Genomic DNA, 24,875 nt, shown 5'->3' on the forward strand with positions numbered 1-24,875 from the left:
TAGATTCCTCACAAAAACAAAACATTCTCTCGGCATCCACCCTGACAAGATCCCTCAGAATCTCATGTTTCAGTCAGGTCACCTCTCATTCTTCTAAATTCCATTGAGTACAGACCCAACTTGCTCAACTTTCCCCAGAAGACAAACTCCTTCATCCAAGCAATCAGTCTAGTGAATCTCCCCTGAACTGTCTCCAATGCACCCGTATCACTGTTCAAGCAAGGAGACCAAATCTGTACACAGTACTCTTGGTGCAGTTTCACCAATTCTTTGTATAATTGTAGCAAGACTTTGTTACTTTTATATTCCATCTCCCTTACAGAAAACCTTCCTAATTACTTGCTGTTCCTGCTTGTTACTTTTCTGTGATTCTTTTAGAAGTTCACTCAGATCCCTCATTCCTGCAGCATTCTACACTCCATTTAGATTATATTGTTTTTTCCTATTCTTCCTGCTAAAGTCAATATCCTTATATTTTCCCATATCATACTCCGTCTGCTAAGATTTTTCCTACTCACTTACCTATTTATATACCTTTGCAGATTCTTTGTATCCTCCTCACAACCTGCTTTCCGATCTATCTCCGTGTCAACCTGTTGCTTGATTGGACTGTGAGACTGTAGTAAAGGTCAGTTTGTAGTTTAGTTCTGTGTAATGATCAAATAATTGAATTATATTAATCATTTAACCTGATGTGATATTCAGCTTAATTGTAATCGGTGTCAGACATGAGAATCCTGTGACTGGCTCTTTGTCTGTAGCTACATCCTTATTTGACAAGCTGTTAACATCACATACCCTTGGATAGTGTAGAGTTACACTTTTTATTGTTTAATTACAGAGCAAGTGCTGTGAAACCCATCAAGTCTTGGTGAGTTAAGGTCTGGAGCCATTAGCTCCCCAGCCATTGACAACTGACAGTTATATTTGAGTTAGAGGCCTTGTTACATTGAAACATACATAGAAACTAGAAGCAGGAGTAGACCATTCAGCCCTTCGAGCCTGCTCCACCATTTATTATGATCATGGCTGATCATCACATTCAATATCCCGGTCCCCCCCCACAAATATGCCTTTAGGCCCAAGAGTGATATCTAATTCCTTCTTCAAATCACAAAACATTTTAGCCTCAATTATTTTCTGTGGTAGTGAATTCTACAGATGCACCACCCTCTGGGTGAAGAAAATTCTCAACTCAGTCCTAAAAGGTTTACCCCTTATCCTCAAACTATGACCCCGAGTTCTGGACCACCCCACCATTGGAAACATTCTTTCGGAATCTACCCTGTTTAACCCTGTTAGATTTTTATAAGTTTCTATGAGATCCCCTGTCAATAAACCATCACACCTGCAATACTTTTGTTTTGAATTTATATCATTTAGAAACTCTGCTGAAATAAAGATGAACAATAAACAGATCACAGTCCAATGCTGCAGCTCTACATTGACAGGAGAAAGTCTGTTCTGTAACTCCAGGATCAGACAGTGTCAGCTCTGAATGTTGGGAATCACAAGCAGGCTTGAGCTGTTTGATAGATGAGTTGTTCATAGCTGTTAACTTGCAGATATTGAAGGAATTACTCTGAAAGTAAACTCGATAATTTATAAGCTCAGACTCTGCTCCTTGCTGTAATGAATACTCAGCATCCATTAGTGCTAATTTACAGTGAATCACTGAGTATCCTGGGATCTTTGTTACTTGTTTTGTGGAATATCTCTCCCCATTAGTGTTGAACTGCTGGATAACTCTGATTGCATTTAGACATGTCTGGAAAGAGACAATTTGCCCAGATTTAACTGCAATTTGTAACCAATAAACAATGTTTATATTCTGACTTGTAGATTGGTGTCTTGGTGATTTGTGAAGAAAGATTTAATTCACTCACTCAGCAATTTGAGGGGAACCAGACTGAGGTTTAATGTAATAAGAAATAGGAGCAGGAAGAGGCCATTCAGCCCTTTGAGTTTGTTCAGCTATTCACTGAGATCAAGGTTGATAATCTGCCTCAACCCCACCTCCCCGCACTGTCCCCATATCACTTAACTTCTCTTTGTACCCAAATATTTATCAATCTTTGTCTTAATTACACCCAATGCCGAGCATCCACTGCTCCCTGGGGTAGAGAATTCCAGGAATTCACAACTGAGTGAAGAATTTTCTCCTCAATTCAATCTCAATGATTGACCCCTTATTCTGAGACTGTGACCCAGTGTTCCAGGTTCCGCAGTCAGGGGAAACATTTTCACACCATCGAACCTCTCAGGCCCATGAAGAATCATATACTCTGATCAGATCACCTCTCATTTTTCTCACCACCATTAATTTGATCCTAGTCTGATTTTATCGGTAAAAGCAAAATACCGCGGATGCTGGAATCTGAAACAAAAATAGAAAATGCTGGAAAATCTCAGCAGATCTGACAGCATCTGTGGGGAGAGAATAGAGCCAACATGTCGAGTCTGGATGACTGTCTGTCAGAGCTGACGAAGGGTCATCCAGACTTGAAACGTTGGCTCTATTCTCTCTCCACAGATGCTATCAGACCTGCTGAGATTTTCCAGCATTTTCTGTTTTTGATTTTATAAGTACCCTGTTACCAAGTCCCAAACAATAAGATTTCTAATATTTCACCTACAACTGATGTTAACTGGTCTATATTCCCCATTTTCTCTCCTACTTTCTGGACTAGTTAATGTTTGCTGACTTCCGATCCTTGGGAACTGTTCTAGGGTTTAAGGAATTCTGGAAGATCAAACTAATGCATCCACTATTTCTGAAGCTCCCTCTTTTAAACCCCCAAGATGCAGGTTGTCTGGTCCGGGGAATTTGTCACCATTTAGTCCCATTAATTTCTCCAGTCTCTATTTCTATAAGACCCTCATTCTTATTGGACAAGGGACTGTGTAACCTGTGTCTCCAAAGCCACCACAGCTTTGGACTTGTGCAGCTCCCACCATTGATCGATCAAACCCATTTTGATGGGAATTAAATGGCTAGTTTCATTTTTTAAAACTTTTATTCACATTGCATGTGTCAGAAAGGATCATTTAATTAACAACTTTTCTGTAAAGTTCCATAAAATGAGGTTGGAACATGTCTGTCTGGTTTTTCATTATTATTGACATTTGATGAACAGCAATACAACTCAAACGATATTGTATTGGTGACTAATGTTTAAAAATGGCTCTTCCTTGTATTAAAGTTCCCGCCCCCTTGCACTAACCCCTTGGTTCCCCATTATTAGAATTTTTCTTTTGTCTTCTACCATGAAGACAGATAGATACAAAGTATTTGTTGCATTTCTCTGCCATTTCCTTGTTCCCCATTATATGTTGACTTTTATCTGCCTCTCATAGAGAATGTTTACTTTCACTCGCTTCTTCCTGTTCACATACCGACAGAAACATTTAAAAATCTACTTTCTAAACTCTTACTGGTCTGCACCCAAAAAGGGAATTGAGCTCAGAAGCGATTTTAAAACAGTTTATTGAGAAGCAACAGTTAAAACAAGATGTGTGAGTTAAATAGATAGGAAAAGCACCTGACCTGTGACAGGTGAGAGAGATTTACAGATCCCAGAGGACAAGCAGACGGATGAAGCCAAGTGAATGTTGATGTCCATAACTGGTGCCTATGGAAGGTTCACTTCAATGAGCCTGATTGTGGGTGTTGGGGAGAAGACAGTCAATTTGAAATCTCCTTGCTCTTGAGGGCCTGTTTTAACCTTTACATGGAGTTAGTTACTATAAGAGCCAATGGTATCAGGATTAAAAATGTCTTGCTTCAGGGCCTGTGCTAGAGACAGGTCCTTGGCAGGGAGAAAGGCTTGTCCTGTGTTTGTCAGCCAGCAAGCTTTCTTCCGAAGACAGAGGGAAAGCTCTTTCTATAATATTCCATCAGTATCCAAAGATTTTATAAGGCTATTAGATGGTGATTTCTTACAATCTGTTACTTGGATTTGACTTTTCTCCATTCCTGTGCTGAGGGGATTTCTGTATCAGACGGGAAGGGTGATATTTGGAGACTCTCGATTCTCCACCAATTCCCATTCCCCTTCTTTCTGGGGGATACTGGAGGTGTCACTGTGTGTAGGTCAGTAAGAATTCTCAGCAAGGATTAATCAGCACTTTCTAATTGGAGATGTTCATCAGTGGAACCTCTCAGACACTGAATTGTAGAATTCGGGCCAAAGATAAATAGGGCGGCAGAGTGGTTCGCACTGCTGCCTCACAGCGCCAGGACCCGGGTTCGATTCCTGATTTAGGTCACGATCAGTGCGGAGTCTGCATGTTCTCCCCGTGTCTGTGTGGGTTTCCTCCGGGTGCTCCGGTTTCCTCACAAGTCCGAAAGATGTGCTGGTTAGTTGCATTGGCTATGCTGAATTCTCCCTCAGTGTACCCGAACAGGCAACTAGTGTGGCGACTCGTGGATTTTCACAGTAACTTCATTGCAGTGTTAATGTAAGCCTACTTGTGACACTAATAAATAAACTTAACTTAAACAATTTGAGATTGAAGTAAAAGTTCTGAATCTTGTTGTAAACTAATTTCAGATGGACCGCGGTAACTGCAGCCCCAGGAACACAATCACCTCTAGATCCAGAATATTAAACTCCAGCCCAGTTACCGGCTGTATTAACATCAGCAGAAACAAACTCCAGCTGTCAGAATGAAAGGGCCTGGTTGTCATTAACAGCAGCAATAACAGCAGAATCCAATCCCCGCCCTCACTTGTGAACTCGCTGGTGTTTCAGCAGCTGAGATGAATCAATGAATCCCTTCCCACACTCGGAGCAGGTGAACGGCCTCTCCCCGGTGTGAACTCGTTCATGTCTCAGCAGTTGGCATGAATCAGTGAATCCCTTCCCACACTCGGAGCAGGTGAATGGCCTCTCCCCAGTGTGAGCTCGCTGGTGTACAGTGAGACTGCCTGAGTGTCTGAAACTCTTTCCACAGTCAGTGCAGCTGAATGGCCTCTCCCCAGTGTGAACTCGCTGGTGTTTCAGCAGGGTGGATGAAAGCCTAAAGCTCATTCCACAGTCAGTGCAGCTGAATGGTTTCTCCCCGGAGTGAACTCGCTGGTGTGCCACTAGGTTAGAGGAATTAATGAATCCCTTCCCACACACGGAGCAGGTGAACGGTCTCTCCCCAGTGTGAACTCGCTGATGTAATGCTAGATTGTATGACTGAATGAACCTTTTCCCACACACAGAGCAGCTGAACGGCCTCTCCCCAGTGTGAACACGCTGATGTAATGCTAAGTTGGATGACTGAGTGAAATCCTTCCCACATATGGGGCAGGTGAAGGGTCTCTCCCCAGTGTGGGTGCGTCGATGAGTTTCCAGTTTGGATGGGCAAGTGAATGCTTTCCCACAGTCCCCACATATCCACGGTTTCTCTGTGGTGTCAGTGTCATCATGTCTCTCCATGTTGATGATCAGTTGAAGCTTCGTCCACACACACAACACGTGTACAGTTTCTCCTCACTGTGAATGGTGATGTTTTTTCAGGCTGTGTAACTGGTTAAAGCTCTTTCCACAGTCAGTTCACTGGAACACTCTCACTCGGGTGTGTGTGTGTCTCGGTCCTTTTCCAGTCACACTGATGTTTGAAATCTTTTCCCACAGACAAAACAAGCAAACATTTCTCCTTCCACTTTCCAAGTACGATGATATCCAGGTCCTAATGAATCGAGTGATTCTGTCAGATCTTGATGTGATGTCTAGTTTGAGATTCCCGTCTGCAATCCTCAACTTCTAATAGCTGTAAAAACCATCAATAAAAGTCATCACTGACAGTCCAGGATAGAAATTCTCAACAGACAATTCTAGTTTCTCTGGAATTTTTTCCTCTCGAATCTCCAAAGTTGCAGATCCCATCCCACACACTCTCCCTCCTCCCTGAACTGAAATCCAAATAAATAGACAGACAATCATTTCAGTTTCCTCTTAAAAAATTCATACAACTAGAGATAGTATTTTTGATGTTTCACCTCATTCATAACACATGAGAAAACATTAATCTGAATCACCCTGACCCGATCAGTCAGAATAGCAGATGTTAACTTTGTGTCCAGAACTGACTGTTTAGAGATTTGATGAAAAATTGTGAAGGGGGTTTCTCCAAACCGCCCTCTCTAACTAAGTTAAACCTGGTATCAGTGTCAGGGCCCATTCTGCTTCTCTTCCTGCTGACTATTAACCTCAATAAAATATCAAGAATTGGGTTATAGAATCATAGAATCATAGAAACCCTACAGTGCAGAAGGAGGCCATTAGGCCCATCGAGTCTGCACCGACCACAATCCCACCCAGGCCCTACCTCCACATATTTACCCGCTTATCCCTCTAACTACACATCTCAGGGACAATTTTTAACCTGGCCAATCAACCTAACCCGCACATCTTTGGACTGTGGGAGGAAACCGGAGCACCCGGAGGAAACCCACGCAGACACGAGGAGAATGTGCAAACTCCACACAGACAGTGACCCGAGCCGGGAATCGAACCCGGGACCCTGGAGCTGTGAAGCAGCAGTGCTAACCACTGTGCTACCGTGCCATTTGGTTTTGCCCTTAATAAAGATGGCAGATGTTAACGTCTGAGGATTTTGCCTCACAAATTGAGGGATTAAAGTTTAATTATTAGTGTCACAAGTAGTCTTACATTAACACTGCAATTAAGTTACTGTGAAAATCCCCCAGTTGCCACACTCCGACACCTATTCAGGTAATACTGAGGGAGAATTCAGCATGGCCAATGCACCCTAACCAGCACATCTTTCAGACTGTGGGAGGAAACCGGAGCACCCGGAGGAAACCCGCGCAGACACGGGGAGAATGTGCAGACTCCACACAGACAGTGACCCAGGCTGGGGATTGAACCCGGCTCCCTGGAGCTGTGAGGCAGCAGTGTTAACCATTGTGTCACCCTGACCCGAGATCCGGCATCTGGCCGACACCGGGTGTTTATGAAGCCTCACCGCCCGGATCCATTTATGTTTTCTTTCGGGCTCTGGATCCGGGCCATTGAAAACCCGCCGGCTCGAGCTCCTTCCCGCCTGCGGATCCACAAAGTGTTTCCAAATCCTCCCAGCCATCGCCTAACGCTGACTCCGCTTCTCCGGGACAAACAAGCGCCAAGGACAGCAATGACACTGCGCATGCTCCATATCACTATGCCCGGGGACTGATTGACGGCAGCTCCTGACCAATAGGAAGAGGGGGCGGGGCTGGAGGACCGAGCGGGAGCGGCTGGTCCTCCAACCAATTGGAGTGAATGAGGGGCGGGATTGGAGGACCGAGCGTGAGCGGCTGGTCCTCCAACCAATCAGAATAAATGAGGGGCGGAGCTGGAGGACTGAGCCGGAGCGGCTGATCCTCCAACCAATCGGAGTGAATGAGAGGCGGGTCCAGGCTGGGAGTGGAGCATGCGCAAAGATGATCAGGCGCTGGGGAGCCTGGGAACGCACTGCGCAGGTGTGGTGTGCACAGTAACAAGTCACAACACCAGGTGATAGTCCGACAGGTTTATTTGGAATCAGGAGCTTTCGGAGCTCCGCCCCTTTATCAGGTGACTCACCCAGTCCAACACCGGCATCTCCACATCAGGTGGTGTGGGTGCACGCTCTGAGCATGCTCAGTGTCAGTCATGGTATTGGTGAGGGTTCGGGAAGGAAGGAAACCCTGGGAGGTGGGCGGGGAGGATTCACAAACACCCGCTGGAGGCCCCAACACCCCCAATAAGACCCATTGGTTTTATTGTCAGTCTGCAGACAGCAGCTGGAGAACTGAACCCAGACAGAGGAGAGGGAGGGAGAAAACTGGGAGTGGAGTTTGAAAACTGCTTTTACACATTGTTACAAGTTGACGATTTACACAAGAGGAATGTTTGTCTCTCTGTGATTTCTATTCTGCATTGACTGTGATTATTTTTGTAACAAAAGCCACACAAGCTTTCGAAGCTCTAAGCCCCTTCTTCAGGTGTTTACCCCAGTCCAACGCCGGCATTTCCACACTCACCTGAAGAAGGGGCTTCGAGCTTCGAAAGCTTGTGTGGCTTTTGCTACCAAATAAACCTGTTGGACTTTAACCTGGTGTTGTTAAACTTCTTACTGTGTTTACCCCAGTCCAACGCCGGCATTTCCACATCATTATTTTTGTAAACAGAGATTACAGCTTTCAGGAAAGATTAAATGGATTGAAGTTTTTTCTTATAGAGCAGTGACCTGTTAGAAGTCTTTAAAATTATTAGTGGCTTGGACAGGGGAAATGTGGGGAGAATGTTTCCACTCATGACAGAGTCTAAAAGAAGGAATGATCAATAAACAAAGAGTCATAAATGCCAGATAGTTACTAATAAATCCAAGAAGGCAATAAGGACAAATTTCATCACTCACAGGTTTAGAATCACCATAGAAATGATTGAAGAAAGTGCTGAGATTGTTTCAAAAGGAAATGGGAGAAACACACGAGAGAAAAAGAAATAGAAAAATCAACTGAAAGGCTGAGATGAGGAATATGGGACAGGAGAAGACGTGTCAAGTATAAAGAATTAAACTGAATGGCTTGTTTGTGTCTTGTATATTCAAAGTAATTCACTGTAAACTCCTTTTCCAGAATATCTGCAGACGGGCGATTCAAACCAAACGTCTCGGGATCTGACAGTGTGACATGGTTCTTCAAGATCTGAATTTCAAAGGCCTATGAATGTGGAAGGAGAAACGTTTGCCTATTTTGTCTTTGGGAAATTATTCAACATCAGTGTGACTGGAAAAGCCCCGAGACACAGACATCTCAGTTATTTTTCCACAGTCAGCTGGAACAGAGCTTTAACCAGTCACACAGTGTGAAAAGAAATAGCACATTTACACCAGGGAGACACCATACTCGTGTTCTCTGTGTGGACCTGGTTTCAACTGATTATATAACCTGGAGAGACAGGAGGACACCGGCACCATGTGAACAAGGAGCAGCAATAGGCCATTCGGCCCCACGAGCTCTATTTAAATAAAATGCTGATTTTCTATTCTTCCCAACAATGCGGATAACCTTTATCCCCAAATTATACTTTATCATTCCCACGTTCCCATTTACTTATCCTATAGTGTGATGTATTTTCAGGCTGTGTAACTGGTTAAAGCTCTTTCCACACTCAGTTCACTGGGACACTCTCACTCGGGTGTGTGTGTCTCAGTGTCTCCAGTCACAATTATATCTGAAATCTTATCCCATGGACAGAATAGATGTAACATTGCTCCTTCCACATTCAAAGGCCAGTGATGTTCAGGGCTGTTACGGGGTTTCTTTCAGAGAGAAAGTATTGCCAAAACTTTAGTTAATACAAAGACTTGCGATACAGCATCCTGGTGAAAGGCATTTTTATTGACCAATATGAAACAAAACACCTGGAAAATGTGTACAAGGAAGGCCCGAGATGGCACGGGTGGATAGTATCAGAATGTGGACTGGCCTCTCGATGGGACAGGCAGTGAGAGCAGCTGAGAAATCAGTGGAGAAAGATTGTTCAGAGTGCGGCCAACCCTCAGAACGAGGACGGATAAAAGACAAGACACCTGTAGTGGGAGGAAAAAGACTATTTATTTCCAGGATAAAATTAATGTACTCGATAGAAACTAGGAGCAGGCCATTCGAGTCTGCTCCACCATTCAATATGATCATGGCTGATCCTCGATCTCAATGCCATATTCTCCCCACACCGCTTGAAGCCATTAAAATCTAAAAAAAAATCTATTCCTTGAACATATTCAGTGACTTGGATTCCACAGCCTTCTGTGGTGGAGAATTCCACAGGTTCACTACCCTTTGAGTTAAGAATTTTTTCATCATCTCAGTCTCATCTGACATCTGCTTTTGTGGATCATTTCAGTGGAAATGTGCCCTCGCTCAAAGGGAATCAGCCACTGGAATGAAAATTGAGAGACTGGCCAGTCCAGCAGAAAGAAATCCTTCGACCCTCCCACTTCACCAACTGTCAGAATGAACATGGTTCAGTCCTGGATGTGATCAACAGCAGCAATAACAGCAGAATCCAACCCCAGTCATCACTTGTGAACCCGCTGGTGTCTCAGCAGGTGAGATGACTGAGTGAATCCCTTCCCACAGTCAGAGCAGGTGAATGGTCTCTCCCCAGTGTGAACTCGCTGGTGTGTCAGCAGGTTGGATGACCGATTGAATCTCTTCCCACACACGGAGCAGGTAAATGGCTTCTCCCCGGTGTGAACTCGCTGGTGTGTCAGCAGGGTAGGTAAATCACTGAATCGCTTCTCACACTCTGAGCAGGTGAAAGGCCTCTCCCCGTCCCCGCTGTGAATTTGCTGGTGTCTCAGCAGGTTGGCTAACTGAGTGAATCCCTTCCCACAATTGGAGTAGGTGAACGGCCTCTCCCCAGTGTGAACTCGTTGGTGTGTCAGCAGGGTGGAGGAATCTCCGAATCCTTTCCCACACACGGAGCAGATGAACGGCCTCTCCCCAGTGTGAACTCGCTGATGTGCCAGCAGGTCAGATGAATCTCTGAATCCTTTCCCACACTCTGAGCAGGTGAATGGTCTCTCCCCAGTGTGAACGCGATGGTGTCTCTGCAGACTGGATAACCGAGTGAATCCCTTCCCACACTCAGAACAAGTGAACAGCCTCTCCTTGGTGTGAACTTGCTGGTGTACCAGCAGGGTGGATGAATCTCTGCATCTTTTTCCACACACTGAGCAGGTGAATGGTCTCTCCCCAGAGTGAACTCGACGGTGTCTCACTAGATTGGATGAAATACTAAATTTCTTCCCACAATCAGAGCAGGTGAATGGCCTCTCCCCAGTGTGAACTCGCTGGTGTGTCAGCAGGTCGGATGAATTAGTAAATCTCTTTCCACACTGATAGCAGGTGAATGGCCTCTCCCCAGTGTGACTGCGTCGATGTGTTTCCAGCTCAGATGGGGATCTGAATCCCTTTCCACAATCCCCACATTTCCACGGTTTTCCCATGGTGTGGGTGACTGTGTCTTGGTGCTTTTCCTGTCACTCTGATGGTAAAATGGGTGATGGTTTTCCCCGTCCTAATGAGAGACTCTGTCAAAGCTTGACGTGAAGTTTCGTTTGAGATTTCTTCTGGCAAATCCTCCCCTTTTAATATCCTGTAAAAGGAGTTTACAAATGTCATCACTGTCAGTACAGCTCAGAAACTGAGAACAGACAATTCTAGTTGCTGTGGAACACTCTTTCCTCACTGGCTTAGAGTGAATAATGAATTTGAAACATCATTGCGAGCCATCAAATCAATCAAAATGCTCACAAAGGAGTGGAATTTATCTCCAGATGTACGGAAATCAGAAATAGTGAAATTATCTTCAATTCAGACAGAATTTTAAGAATCCGTGGAACCCCTGCAGTGTAGAAAGAGACTATTCAGCCCATCAAATCTGCATCGATGATTCAGATTAATGAACATGGTTCAGTCCTGAATGTGATTTAACAGCAGCAAAACAGCAAAATCCAACCCCTGTAACCACTTGTGAACTCGCTGGTGTCTCAGCAGGTGGATGACTGACTGAATCCCTTCCCACACACAACGCAGGTGAACAGCCTCTCCCCAGTGTGAACTCACTGGTGAATCACACCAGCCCCAGAGCCATGAAACCTCTCGCAGATAACAGAGCAAAGCACTAAAAACTCTAAACTGTAGATGAATGCGCAATAATACTCACCTCTGGAACAATTTCACTGTTTTCAAATTTAAAACCTCCTGCTGGAGCCTGCAGCTGGAAAGATGCCAGAAGCACTGGAGTCGGAGAACAATTGCAGTCTTCAAATCTTCTAATTCCCTGTGAAAGGAGGCTGGAGGAAAACTGAGTTATGACAATGAACAGATGAGCTCTGACGAAGGGTCATCCAGACTTGAAACTTCAGCTCTATTCTCTCTCCACAGATGCTGTTACACCTGAGATTTTCCAGCATTTTCTTGATCAGATGAGCCATGAGTTTATTGAATCGCAGAGCAACCTTGATGGGTCGAATGGCCTCCTCATGCTCCTAATTCTGATTATATTTTCTTCTGTTATTCGGATGGCCGCACATTCGCCCTGCAGCACCTTCCCTCTCTGAAGAGAGCGCCAATTAACCCGCTCTGTCAGTCAGTGAGTCAAACCTTTCCTCTCCTGGTCACCGGGACCCTGAAGCACCGCCTACTGGCCGCGCATGCGCCCTCTGCTCCCCGCTGAACAAAGATGGCGGTCGCTGCACTGGGCCTGATCCCGGATAAAATCCCCGCAGCTGCAAACCCGGGACCCGCAGGCTCTGATTCGGACCTTGCGGCCTACAGCAGGTGTTTGTGAAGCCTCCGCTCCCTCCCCACCCCGACTCCCAGCTCCATTCCTCCCTCCGCCCCACAGACTCTCACCCGTTGAAAAAAGCAACTCCCGCACTCGCAGGGCTCCGAGCAAAGTGACATTGCGCATGCTCCACATACAACACCGCGCATGCGCTGTGGGCTCCTGTGGAGTGAATAGGGTACTTTCACAACCGCAAGGAATGGTGGTTAACAGCAGCGCCATTGTAACCTCAAACAGTGAATATAAAATAACATTGTTAGGTATTGAGATAAATTAATTTTAAAAAAACGCAAATTATTGCGAATTGATGATCTGCTATGTTAAATTACTCAAATTCTCCTGTGGGAAGCTTTTACACTGTCTCCTCTCTTTCCCTTTCCCTGATGGTGCTGACTCTGTCTGGATTCAATCGCACAGTCACTGGTTCCTCTCGTTCTGTCTCATCCTGATTCTGAATATTCATTGTTTTACAGAATGATACAGATGGATGGAAACCATTCAGCTCAGTATGTCTGTGCTGGCCTTTGGAAGATCTATCCAATAAATTCCACAGCCCTGTTGGCAAAGTCAGAACAATAAGACCCCGTTTGGAATACTGTGTGCAATTCTGGTCACCCTATTATAGAAAGGATATGATTAAACTAGAAAGATTGCAGAAAAGATTTACTCGGATGCTACCGGGACTTGATGGATTGAGTTATAAGGAGAGGCTGGATAGATGGGACTTTTTTCTCTGGAGCATAGGAGGCCGAGGGGTGATCTTATCGAGGTCTATAAAATAATGAGGGACACAGATCAGCTGGATAGTCAATATCTTTTCCCAAAAGTAGGGGAGTCTAAAACTAGAGGGCATAGGTTTAAGGTGAGAGGGGAGAGATACAAAAGTGTCCAGAGGGGCAATCTTTTCACACAGAGGGTGGTGAGTGTCTGGAACAATCTGCCAGAGGTAGTCATAGAGGCGGGTACAATTTTGTCTTTAATAAGCTTAGAGAAGTTACATGGGTACGATGGGTGTAGAGGGATATGGGCCAAATGCGGGCAATTGGGATTAGCTTTGGGGTTTTTTAAAAAAGGGCAAGTTGGGCCGAACCTGCTGTAAACCTCTCTGACTAATATATATATGCTCTCGTGAACTGAGAGCTTAATGGAAAAGGTATTCCAGGTTGATGCATCTCAGACACATTCATCTGTGCACGCGGCCAAAGCCATCCTAGACCTTAGGACGGTCGTGCTCGGCCCCGAAACTGCACGCAAACTTGAGACGGCGCAGGCGTGCGGTGGGATCCCGCCCGAGCGTTCCCCTGTTCGGGCGGAATTCCACATTGGCCCAAAGCCTCAGCCCCCTCCCCTGGGTGAGGTACCCCACAGCCTGAGCCGTCTCGCGGAAATGCCCTCCGTGCCTTTTTCTACCGCGCGGAGGCGTTTCCTGTGCGGGCTGCTGCTGCACACCTTCCATCACTGCCTCCTCGCCTGTCGCCCGGATACACCTTGGCGGGCCTTGTTGCCGCCGGGCGGCGGAGGTCCCCGCTGGAGGTCCCTCTACGGAGGGATCTCCCCCAATTACGTCGGGGACCTGGGGTGGAGGGTGATGCATGCAGCAGTTCCGCACAACCGTAGGGTTCACTGGTTCACGGGCTCCGAAGACTGCCCTTTCTGCGGCCGTGTGGAGTCCGTGGACCACGTCTTTGTTGTGTGTCTTAGGCTGCACTCCCTTTATGTTCTCCTGAAGAACCTTTTGTTGATGTTTTGTCTGCACTTCAGTCCCACGCTCCTGATCTACGGACACCCGGTGCGGAGAGGGGAGGGTCGGGATGGCGACCTCCTCGTGAACCTGCTCCTGGGCCTGGCGAAACGCGCCATTTACCGGTCCAGGCTGCGGGCGATCGAGGGGGCCGTCCATCCTGACTGTCTTCCCCTCTACCGCGGCTACGTTCGCGGCCAGGTGTCCCTGGAGAGGGAGCATGCGGTGTCCACGGGCGAGGTTGACGCTTTCCGCGCCCGCTGGGCACCGCAGGGGTTGGGGTGCATCATTGACCCCAATAATCACATTTTAATTTGATATTTTTAAGTTTCCTTTGTACTTTGATTTCTGTTCGGGCTGTTCCCCCTCCTTTTTGGGGAGCTGCCCCTTTTACTTTGTCCTGATTTAATCTGAGTTTGTTTACTTGGTTTGGTTTGACCTAAAAAGAGGGCAAAGATTGATTGTCCCGTTTATTAAGCATATATTAAATGCTCACTTGAGTGAAATGCACAGAGTACCTGTTAGACTTTAATTGGATGATTCTACAGATTGGACAAGCCCTGGTAACATTGTGAATAAAGGGAGTGTTCCTGGTGTTAAAGAGTAGACGAATTGTGAGATTACAAAGTAAAGACATTAATATCCTGAAACTTCACAGTTATCACTAGGCTGGGACATTGTAGCATGAAAGAATTCCACATACCTAACAGAAGAAAGAGACAAAGTCCAATCCTGTTAAAGCCATATCCCTGTTTGACTGTATTAGAGTTCGTAGATTGATCTGGGTTTTATGAATCAGGTCCATATCAGTCTGGCGCTGTGTCTTTGATTTCCAGTGACAGTATGTGGCATCCTTATTAAATTGGCACCACAATATTTAGCCCAGAAATCTGAGGACATCATCAACACAGCCCATTACTGATAGAATCACCAACTATTCTGAAAGTTTCATTAGTTGGACCTCCTTCACTGGAAACAACTTCTCTGGCAAAAAAAAAATCGCCCACCATTTCAAACTCTGAATGATTGGGGATGTTGCTGGTAAGTGTCCGGGACAAATTGCTATTTGTAAGGTGAAGGTAGATCAGCAGCAGGAGTTAGTGAAGAGGGTGATGGTAAGAACCAGGCAGACTGACTCACCAAGAAAGCTGCTTTCGAGGAGATTCCATGGGCTTCACCCAAAACATAATCATTGGCACTGGTCTGACAGACTCCAGTTAAACCTGATTTTAAAACTCGTCACGATCCTGACTCTGACGTGACTGTGGTCAGATAGGCCGTACACCATAGGAACAACTTTCTCTTATGGCTCACAGCGAGTAAGGACTGGACAATCCAACAAGGTGGATTGAATTTAACTTGCTGCATTGTGATGTCTTACAAAACAACTAGTTTAGGGATTATATTATATTAGGAAGTGTTTCTCTTTTGATTCATCCTGATGTTCATAATTACTACCGGTGGCTGAGGAAACAGGAGGATGTTCCTTACCACTTGAATCTGTGTCCAAATTAATCTGGCTCTGTGAAATATAATGTCCAAATGGACACATCCCATCTGAATGATATTCCCTGGGAAACTTTGCAGGTTGATTATACAGGCCCATTATCCACAGTAAAAGGAGGGAGCGGGTATATCCTAGTAGGTCGCTTGGTGGATTGAAGCTTTTGCAGTCTGAAAAAAAAGAGACCCAGCTTGTCAATCCTTTCCTAGTATCTAGTACCTACACATTTCTGATATAATTATTGTAAATTTTCTCTTCCCTTTCTAATGCCTCAACTTTTTTTTAATATGGCAACTAGAAGTGCACGCAGTGTTTGGTAAGACGTGATCCAGGGGAATCTGATTACCCAAAAGAGGGACTTCAGCTCATGTGTGAGTTTTAGATTGGTTTATTATGAAACAACAGTTAATAATGATGCATAATGGAATGAAAACAAAATTGATCTATGACAGTGAGAGCGGTTTCCCAGTTCCCGAGGACAAACCAATGACACAGATTAAATGTTGGTCTCCATTGCTAATAGCTTCAGTCTACTCTGAACTGTTCACTGGTGTGAACCAGAGAATGGATGTTGGGCTGAAGCCAGTGTGGATCACTTTGAAATCTCTTCCTTGTCCAAAGTGATGGTTATTTTCCTTGAGAGCGTGTTTTAACCTTAACACAAATAGGTTAACAAAGAACAATACAGCACAGGAACAGGCCCTTCGGCCCTCCAAGCCCGTGCCGTTCCCTGGTCCAAACTAGACCATTCTTTTGTATCCCTCCATTCCCACTCCGTTCATGTGGCTATCTAGATAAGTCTTAAATGTTCCCAGTGTGTCCGCTCCACCACCTTGCCTGGCAGCGCATTCCAGGCCCCCACCACCCTCTGTGTAAAATACGTCCTTCTGATATCCGTGTTAAACCTCCCCCCCCCTCAACTTGAACCTATGACCCCTCGTGAATGTCACCATGGACCTGGGAAAAAGCTTCCCACCGTTCACCCTATCTATGCCTTTCATAATTTTATACACCTCTATTAGGTCACCCCTCATCCTCCATCTTTCCGGTGAGAACAACCCCAGTTTACCCAATCTCTCCTCATAACTAAGCCCTTCCATACCAGGCAACATCCTGGTAAACCTCCTCTGCACTCTCTTTACTTGTAGAAACAGAGAAAATAGGAGCAGGAGGAGGCCATTTGGCCCTACAAGCCTGCTCCACCATTCATGAGGATCATGGCTGGCCATCCAAGTCATGAGATCAAATCGTATCAGAGTTAGAAATATCTTGTTTCATTGTCTGTGAGGGAGACATATCCTGGACAGTGATAACAGGCCTGTCCTGTGTTTGTCACCCAGCAACTGCTATGGAAGCTTTCTTCATAAGCGAGAGGGGGAATGAACCATTCCTGTAATATTAAATAAATGCCTTCATATTTTATCAGTTATCAATCTCCCCACCTTGAGAAGGGAAAATCCTTATTGATTCTCACAAACTGATTTCTGATTAATGCAGCTATTCCGAAGCTACAATTGTTTTTCCCTAATTTCTTGATTACTTAATATTGATGACATATTAAAGCAACGAGAATGATCAGAATCAGTAACAGAAACACATTTTCACTAAAATGTGATACCGGTTGATGTTGATTCATCCTCAACTGTAGATCATCACTTGCAAATCTATATTACTGATTTGTGGTAAGTCCCTCTGGTTGAAACAAAAGTTCAACTTTAAAGATTCTCAACTCCCTTTTCACCCAAATCCATCTTGTGGATATTTTCTATATGCCTCTTCAGTTTAATTTTACTCTTCTGATCGATTTCAGTGTCTTTAATTCTGTCCTGATTATTTTAAAGTCAGTTTGTCTGTGGAGTCTGTGTCAATACCTTGATGATTTAAAATGTTGCCCCATTCTACTGACCACATTAATCAGTCAATGTTGTTCTGTTAGATCAGCTGAGCATATCAGGGACCCGTTCTTCAATGCAGCTTCACCAGGCATTTCCACAGGTTAATTACACCACATATAACATATCACATCTACACACTAACACTGCTATCCCAGTATAATGTCCCATGTGCCACCTGATAAAAGCCAGCTTCTGGGGTTTCAGGAAATCTTACCAACAGATCATGAAGTGCATGTGTGTGCGGGTGCATGTGCGCGTGTGTGTTTGGGGGTGGGGGGGTGGTGTCTCTGTCTGAAGATCTTATCATCCCTGCGTGGTTCCAATACTTCAGGCAGTGGCCAGATTTTCAAATTCAGTTTTTTTGTTCAGAGGTATCTAATCCACGCATCCCAGGACACTAAGGGGCAATTTTAGCATGGCCAATCAACCTAACCCGCACATCTTTGGACTGTGGGAGGAAACTGGAGCACCCGGAGGAAACCCATGCAGACATGAGGAAAATGTGCAAACTCCACACAGATGGTGACCCGAGCCAGGAATCGAACCCAGGTCCCTGGAGCTGTGAAGCAGCAGTGCTAACCACTGTGCTACTGTGTCGTTAGAGGGAGAGGAGTTCCAGATGGGAAAGTCAGAACAAACGTCATGTCAAAATCTGACAGAATCACTCGATTCATCAGGGACTGAATATCATCGACCTCTGAATGTGGAAGGAGAAATGTTAGTTCTGTCTGCGGGAAAAGATTTCAAACATCAGTGTGACTGGAAAAGCATCAAGACACACACACTCACCTGAGAGAGAGTGTTCCAGTGACCTGACTGTGGAAAGACCAGTTACACAGCCTGAAAAAACATCATACCTTTCACAATGCGGAGAAATGTACATGTGTCCAGTGTGAGGCTCCAACTGAACATCCAACCTGGAGAGACAAATGAATAACTGAATTATGGAGAAAGCATGGACATGTGGTGATTGTGGGATGGGATTAATGTTCCCATTTGAACTGGGAAATGATCAATGCAGTCACACTGCGGAGGGACCGTTCACCTTCTCCATGTGTGGAGATGGATTTACTCAGTTATCCAGTCTGTCGACACACCAGCCAGTTCGTTCCGGGGAGAGGCCGTTCAGATGCTCCATGTGTGGGAAGGAATTTGCTGACTCGTGACCTGCTGGCGCATGAGCAAGTTCACACCGAGGAGAGCGCATTCACCAGGCCTGTGTGTGGCAACGAATTCACTCAGTCATCCCAGCTCACTGAGCATCAACATGTACACAGTGATCAGAGACTTTTTAAATGTTCTGACTGAGATAAGAGCTTTAAGAGCAAAAGGTATCTGCAAATACACCAACGACTTCACACTGGGGAGAGACTGTTCATCTGCTCTGAGTGTGGGAAGAGATTTGTTCAGTCATCTGACTTGCTCACACACCAGCGAAGTCACACTGGGCGAGGCCATTCATCTGCTCTGTGTGTGGAAAGTGGTTCACTCAACCACACCACCTTCGGACACACCAGCAGGTTCACACTGGGGAGAGGCCATTCATCTGCTCTGAGTGTGGGAAGGGATTCACTCAGTCATACCAGCTTCTGTTGCACCAGCGAGTTTACACTGGGGAGGGGCCATTCACCTGCTCCGTATGTGGGAAAAGATTCTCTCAGTCATCCCAACTCCTGAAACACCAGAAAGTTCACACTGGGGAGAGGCCGTTCACCTGCTCTGACTGTGGGAAGGGATTCACTCAGTCATCCCATCTGCTGAGACACCAGCGAGTTCACACTGGGGAGAGGCCGTTCACCTGCTCAATGTGTGGGAAGGGAATGGAGGGATACAAACGATTGGTCTAGTTGGACCAAGGAGCGGCACAGGCTTGGAGGGCCGAAGGGCCTGTTTCCTGTGCTGTACTGTTCTTTGTTCTTTGATTCACTCAGTCATCACAGCTTGTGACACACCAGCGAGTTCACAAATGACTGCAAGAATTAGATTCTGCTTTCAATCATATTGAAGACTGAATGTGTGGGTTAATCCTGATGTGTGTAAGAAAGCCACTCTCTTCCATGGTTTAGAGCTCTTAGATATGGAACAGAAGCTCCTTTACAACTATATTTAGAGTCAGAAAGAATGCTGGAAACATGATGTCAAATCAGAGATTGGTGTAAAACTGGGATCTGTTCCTGACAAAGTAAAACGGCAGGTTTAACTTTACAGTCTGAAAATAGTACGAAGATTGAAAATGTTTGTGTGACATTCCTGAATCTACCAATGTAAGGTAATGATAACATCAAGTTACATTTCTATCTGGAACCTTTGGCCATCTCTCACCTGCCATTGACTTCAGTGATAGAAACTGACTTGAAATCTGTCAACATTAGAAAACTATTTATAAATAATTTGAGGGTTCTTTACAGTTGGGATCTTTCTCTGTTCTCTCCACTCAAGGTATTAGATGACAGACTTTCTCCTGTGAATATCCAGCTGGAGTATTGGGCCCTGATGTGTTTCTTTGTTCATCGTATTGACTCTAAATATTGAACCTTGTGGTTTCAGCCGCTGATAATCAAGCTCCCAACAACAGATTGTCTTTTACTGACTTTATTAACAGCGCTGCAATAATACAGACAGAGTAATTCCTCACATGGTTCCAGTACTCAGTGAAGTACTTTTTAAAAATTCATTCATGGGATGTGGATGTCACTGGCTTGGCCAGCATTTAGTAGCCACCCTAATTACCCTTGAACTGAGCGGATTGCTAGGCCATTGCAGAGGGCATTTAAGAGTCAACCACATTGCTGTGGATCTGGAGTCAAAGATGTGCCAGACCAGGTAAGGACGGCAGATTTCCTTCCCTAAACACATTCGTGAACCAGATGGTTTTCTTTTATAACAATCGACAACAGTTTCCTGGTCATTAGACTTTTAACTCCAGATTTTTATTGAATTCAGATTTCGCCACCTGCCGTGGTGGGATTCGAACCCTGGTCCCTGAAGTATTACCTGGGACTCTTGATTACTAGTCCAGCGACAATATCACTACGCCACTGCCTGCCTTTTATATGAAATTTATATGCATCTCCGAGCCTGTAATGGTGTATTGGTCTGTAATTTTAACATAATCCTAATTCAATATTCCTTCTTTAATATCCTGTTTACCACTTTCCTATTACCTGATGAATTTGTTAATTGTTATTATTACTGGATTGTCACAGTTTCCATGTGTTTAACATGATTATTTAGTCTGTACCTGAATTTTATGATTTTTTGATATAAGTTACAAAGCAATTCAGCCTTTTGGCTGTGATCCTGTTTCTTGAATGAAATATCATTCGATTTAAAAAGTTACCCAGTCTGGAGAACAGAGATAATACAGTGGATTCAGAACTCTCTCCTCCTCAGCTCTGATCTAACAAGCTGCAGCTACATGAGAGATATTCATGTTTAAATTGTTCACGACAGTTGTGATCTGACCCTGTTCAAACTGTAACCAGAATGATATCTGTGCATTGTTCTGAGTGTGAGCACAGGCTGTGTCACTGTCACAAACACATACCATTTCCTTGGTTCACATCTTCACACAAAGACCAGCTCTTTACACATCCCCTTTCTGCACAATCACAGCAACATGAGCAAGGATATGAGGCTCATTACTTTTCACCCACATTTCATAACAGCAAAGGCTCCACCGTACAGGAGCACACTGACCGGAGAAGAGTCTAATCAGCCTGCAGGCTCCTGTTAAATACAGAGCAGTACAGGAACACACTGACAGTGTAACACTGTCTCATCAGCCTGCAGGCTCCTGTTAAATACAGAGCAGCAGAGGAACACACTGACAGTGTAACACAGTCTCATCAGCCTGCAGGCTCCTGTTAAATACAGAGCAGCAGAGGAACACGCTGACAGTGTAACACTGTCTCATCAGCCTGCAGGCTCCTGTTAAATACAGAGCAGTACAGGAACACACTGACAGTGTAACACAGTCTCATCAGCCTGCAGGCTCCTGTTAAATACAGAGCAGTACAGGAACACACTGACAGTTTACACTGTCTCATCAGCCTGCAGGTTCCTGTTAAATACAGAGCAGTACAGGAACACACTGACAGTTTACACTGTCTCATCAGCCTGCAGGCTCCTGTTAAATACAGAGCAGTACAGGAACACACTGACAGTGTAACACTGTCTCATCAGCCTGCAGGTTCCTGTTAAATACAGAGCAGTACAGGAACACACTGACAGTTTACACTGTCTCATCAGCCTGCAGGCTCCTGTTAAATACAGAGCAGTACAGGAACACACTGATAGTGTTACACTGTCTCATCAGCCTGCAGGCTCCTGTTAAATACAGAGCAGTACAGGAACACACTGATAGTGTTACACTGTCTCATCAGCCTGCAGGCTCCTGTTAAATACAGAGCAGTACAGGAACACACTGACAGTGTAACACAGTCTCATCAGCCTGCAGGCTCCTGTTAAATACAGAGCAGCAGAGGAACACGCCGACAGTGTAACACAATCTCATCAGCCTGCAGGCTCCTGTTAAATACAGAGCAGTACAGGAACACACTGACAGTGTAACACAGTCTCATCAGCCTGCAGGCTCCTGTTAAATACAGAGCAGTACAGGAACACACTGACAGTGTAACACAATCTCATCAGCCTGCAGGCTCCTGTTAAATACAGAGCAGTACAGGAACACACTGACAGTGTTACACTGTCTCATCAGCCTGCAGGCTCCTGTTAAATACAGAGCAGTACAGGAACACACTGACAGTGTAACACAGTCTCATCAGCCTGCAGGCTCCTGTTAAATTTGCTGAGACAATTTCAATTTAAACCAGGTTTGCAGGCATCATGTTCCATTCACATGTCAAAGAAGAGAGAGATGTTTTGGGACAGGGGTGAAGTCCAAGAGTCAAAAACAACAAGCAGACTTGGTTTTAGCTTTATTGATCACAGGACTGTGACCGATAACTTCCCTGGATCCCAGCACCAGGAGAGACACTCTGGAAAATATGGGGAGCTGAGAATTGTCCACGAGAATAACCGAAGGCGTGAGAACTGAAATAATCTAGAGTTCGAAATGAGCAAAGGCCCCAAATGAAGCTGGTAGCAGGACATCAATTCGTCTCCTCTTCCATTGGAGAAATATTAACACAGCACTGCGCATTTCCATAAAAACTGACTTAGTGACATTTATCTAGAATATCAATAACTCCTATAACAGGGTTGGAGTTTAACATGAGCAGAAACACACAATGGAAGTGATTGACAGAATCCCACCCTTGCACAAAAACTTACTGATGTCTCAATAGGTGTTGTGACTGAATAAGTCCCTTCCCACAGACAGAGCAGGTGAGCATCCACTCTTCAACACAAATGCATTGGTGTGTCTGCAACTCACTCTTCTCTCATTCGTAATGTTTAAAAAGTAATTTTTCAGTGTGAACATGTTGATGCAAACTGAGAGTGTCTAACCGAGTGAATTCCTTCCCACACTTGGAGCAAGGGAACGGCCTCTCCCCAGTGTGAACTCGCTGATGCCTCAGCAGGGTGGATGACTGAATGAATCCTTTCCCACACACTGAGCAGGTGAACGGCCTTTTTCCCGTGTGAGTCTGCTGGTGTCTCATCAGTGTGGCTGACTGAGTGAATCCCTTCCCACACACAGAGCAGATGAATGGCCTCTCTCCAGTGTGTGTGTGTTGGTGCTGTTTCAAGTGCTTTTTGCTCTTAAAGCTCTTCTCACAGTTGGAACATTTTAAATGTCTCTTATTGGAATGAGAGCGTTGGTGTGACTGCAGGTGTTGTGACTGAACAAAACCTTTTCCACACACACAGCAGATGAACGGTCTCTCTCCTGTGTGACTGCGACGATGAGTTTCGAGATGGGAAGGATAATTGAATCCCTTCCCACAGTCCTCACATTTCCATGGTTTCTCCATAGTGCCAGTGTCCTTGTGTCTCTCCAGGTTGGATGATCAGTTGAAGTCTTGTCCACACACACAACATATGTACAGTTTCTCCCAGCTGTGAATGGTGTGATGTTTTTTCAGGCTGTGTAACTGGTTTAAGCTTTTTCCACAGTCAGTTCACTGGAACACTCTCACTTGGGTGTGTGTCTCAGTGCTTTTCCAGTCACATTGGTGTTTGAAATCTTCTCCTCCAGGCAGAACAGACAAACATTTCTCCTTCCAAGTTCAAAGTCTCAGGATATTCAGGTCCAAATAAGCCGATACTCAATCTGATTTTTATGTGATGTTTTCTCACCTCACCTGTAAAAGGAGTTAACAAAAATCGTCATGGTCAATCGAGATAGAAATTCAGTCCAAAGATGTGCGAGTTAGTTTGATTGGCCATGCTAAAAAAAAATTGCCCTTCGTGTCCTGAGATGCGAAGGTTAGAGGGATTATTGGGTAAATATGTAGGGATTTGGGTGTAGGGCCTGGGTGGGATTGTGGTCGGTGCAGACTCGATGGGCCGAATGGGCTCTTTCTGTACTGTAGGGTTTCTATGATTCTATGAAATTCTGAACAGACAATTCGAGTTTGTCTGGAACATATTTTCCTCTCTTGTTCCCCCAAATCAGTAAATCCCTGTACCACACACTCTCCCTCCTCCCTGGGCTGAAATCCAAACCCATCTCACCATTTCTTTCCTCCACTCCCAGTTTTCTCCCTCCCTCTCCTCTGTCTGGGTTCAGTTCTCCAGCTGCTGTCTGCCGAATGACAATAAAACCAATGGGTCTTATTGGGGGTGTTGGGGCCTCCAGCGGGTGTTTGTGAATCCTCCCCGCCCACCTCCCAGGGTTTCCTTCCTTCCCAGAGATCAGAGTCCTCATTGATTTGAGGCCAAAGTGTAACCTCTTATTTATTGTCCCCCTCCCCCATCCTCTGATGTGAACCATCCTCCAGTGGCTGAGCCAGGATGGGGCCGTTAACCTGGGCCTGTTCTCGGGAGGGAGAAGCCCCGCAGCTGCAAACCAGGGAGCTGACAATGATTCTGAAGGGTTTCCGGATCCACAAAGTGTTTCCAAATCCTCCCAGCCACCGCCGAACGCTGACTCCGCTTCTCCGGGACAAACAAGCGCCAAGGACGGCAATGACACTGCGCATGCTCCACATCACAATGCCCGGGGATTGATTGACAGCAACTCCGGACCAATAGGAAGAGGGGGCGGGGCTGGAGGACCGAGCATGAGCGGCTGGTCCTCCATCCAATCGGAGGGAATGGGGGGCGGGGCTGAGGTGTCCCCATGGAACGCACAATAAGGGGTTCGCATGCGCAGTAATGTTAGTCTGGAGCATGCGCAGTAAGCAACGGCGTTTGCAGCACGCCGTGTGGGTGATAGCAATCGGAGAGAAGTTCCTCTGTCTCATCAGCAGCCGGTAAGGATGCAGAAA

At 45.4% G+C, this 24,875-nt stretch overlaps 1 protein-coding gene and 1 pseudogene across 1 annotated transcript; one reads left to right on the plus strand and one right to left on the minus strand.

The window, feature by feature from the left end:
• Window positions 1-3,477: 3,477 nt before the first annotated feature.
• Window positions 3,478-10,995, minus strand: LOC144485371 (uncharacterized). The gene is made up of 2 exons (XM_078203566.1): window positions 10,075-10,995; window positions 3,478-5,162 (listed from the first exon to the last, which is right to left on the minus strand). Exons 1-2 carry the CDS (start codon window positions 10,993-10,995, stop codon window positions 4,728-4,730), a joined length of 1,356 nt encoding a protein of 451 aa, XP_078059692.1. The 3' UTR covers window positions 3,478-4,727.
• A 7,427-nt stretch (window positions 10,996-18,422) lies between these two features.
• Window positions 18,423-19,325, plus strand: LOC144485372 (uncharacterized; annotated as a pseudogene).
• Window positions 19,326-24,875: the final 5,550 nt, after the last annotated feature.

Source organism: Mustelus asterias, unplaced genomic scaffold (genome assembly GCF_964213995.1).
Source record: "Mustelus asterias unplaced genomic scaffold, sMusAst1.hap1.1 HAP1_SCAFFOLD_192, whole genome shotgun sequence".
Lineage (NCBI taxonomy): Eukaryota > Metazoa > Chordata > Chondrichthyes > Carcharhiniformes > Triakidae > Mustelus > Mustelus asterias.

What these genes read in the sequence shown, in the direction of transcription:
- LOC144485371 (XM_078203566.1), bottom strand. Translation starts at nt 10,995, where the DNA reads ATGGGAAAACCGTGGAAATGTGGGGATTGTGGAAAGGGATTCAGATCC. An exon ending in ACCTGCTGAGACACCAGCGG is followed by an intron (nt 5,163 to 10,074) that starts GTTCACAAGTGA and finishes GCATTACATCAG; the next exon opens with CGAGTTCACACTGGGGAGAG.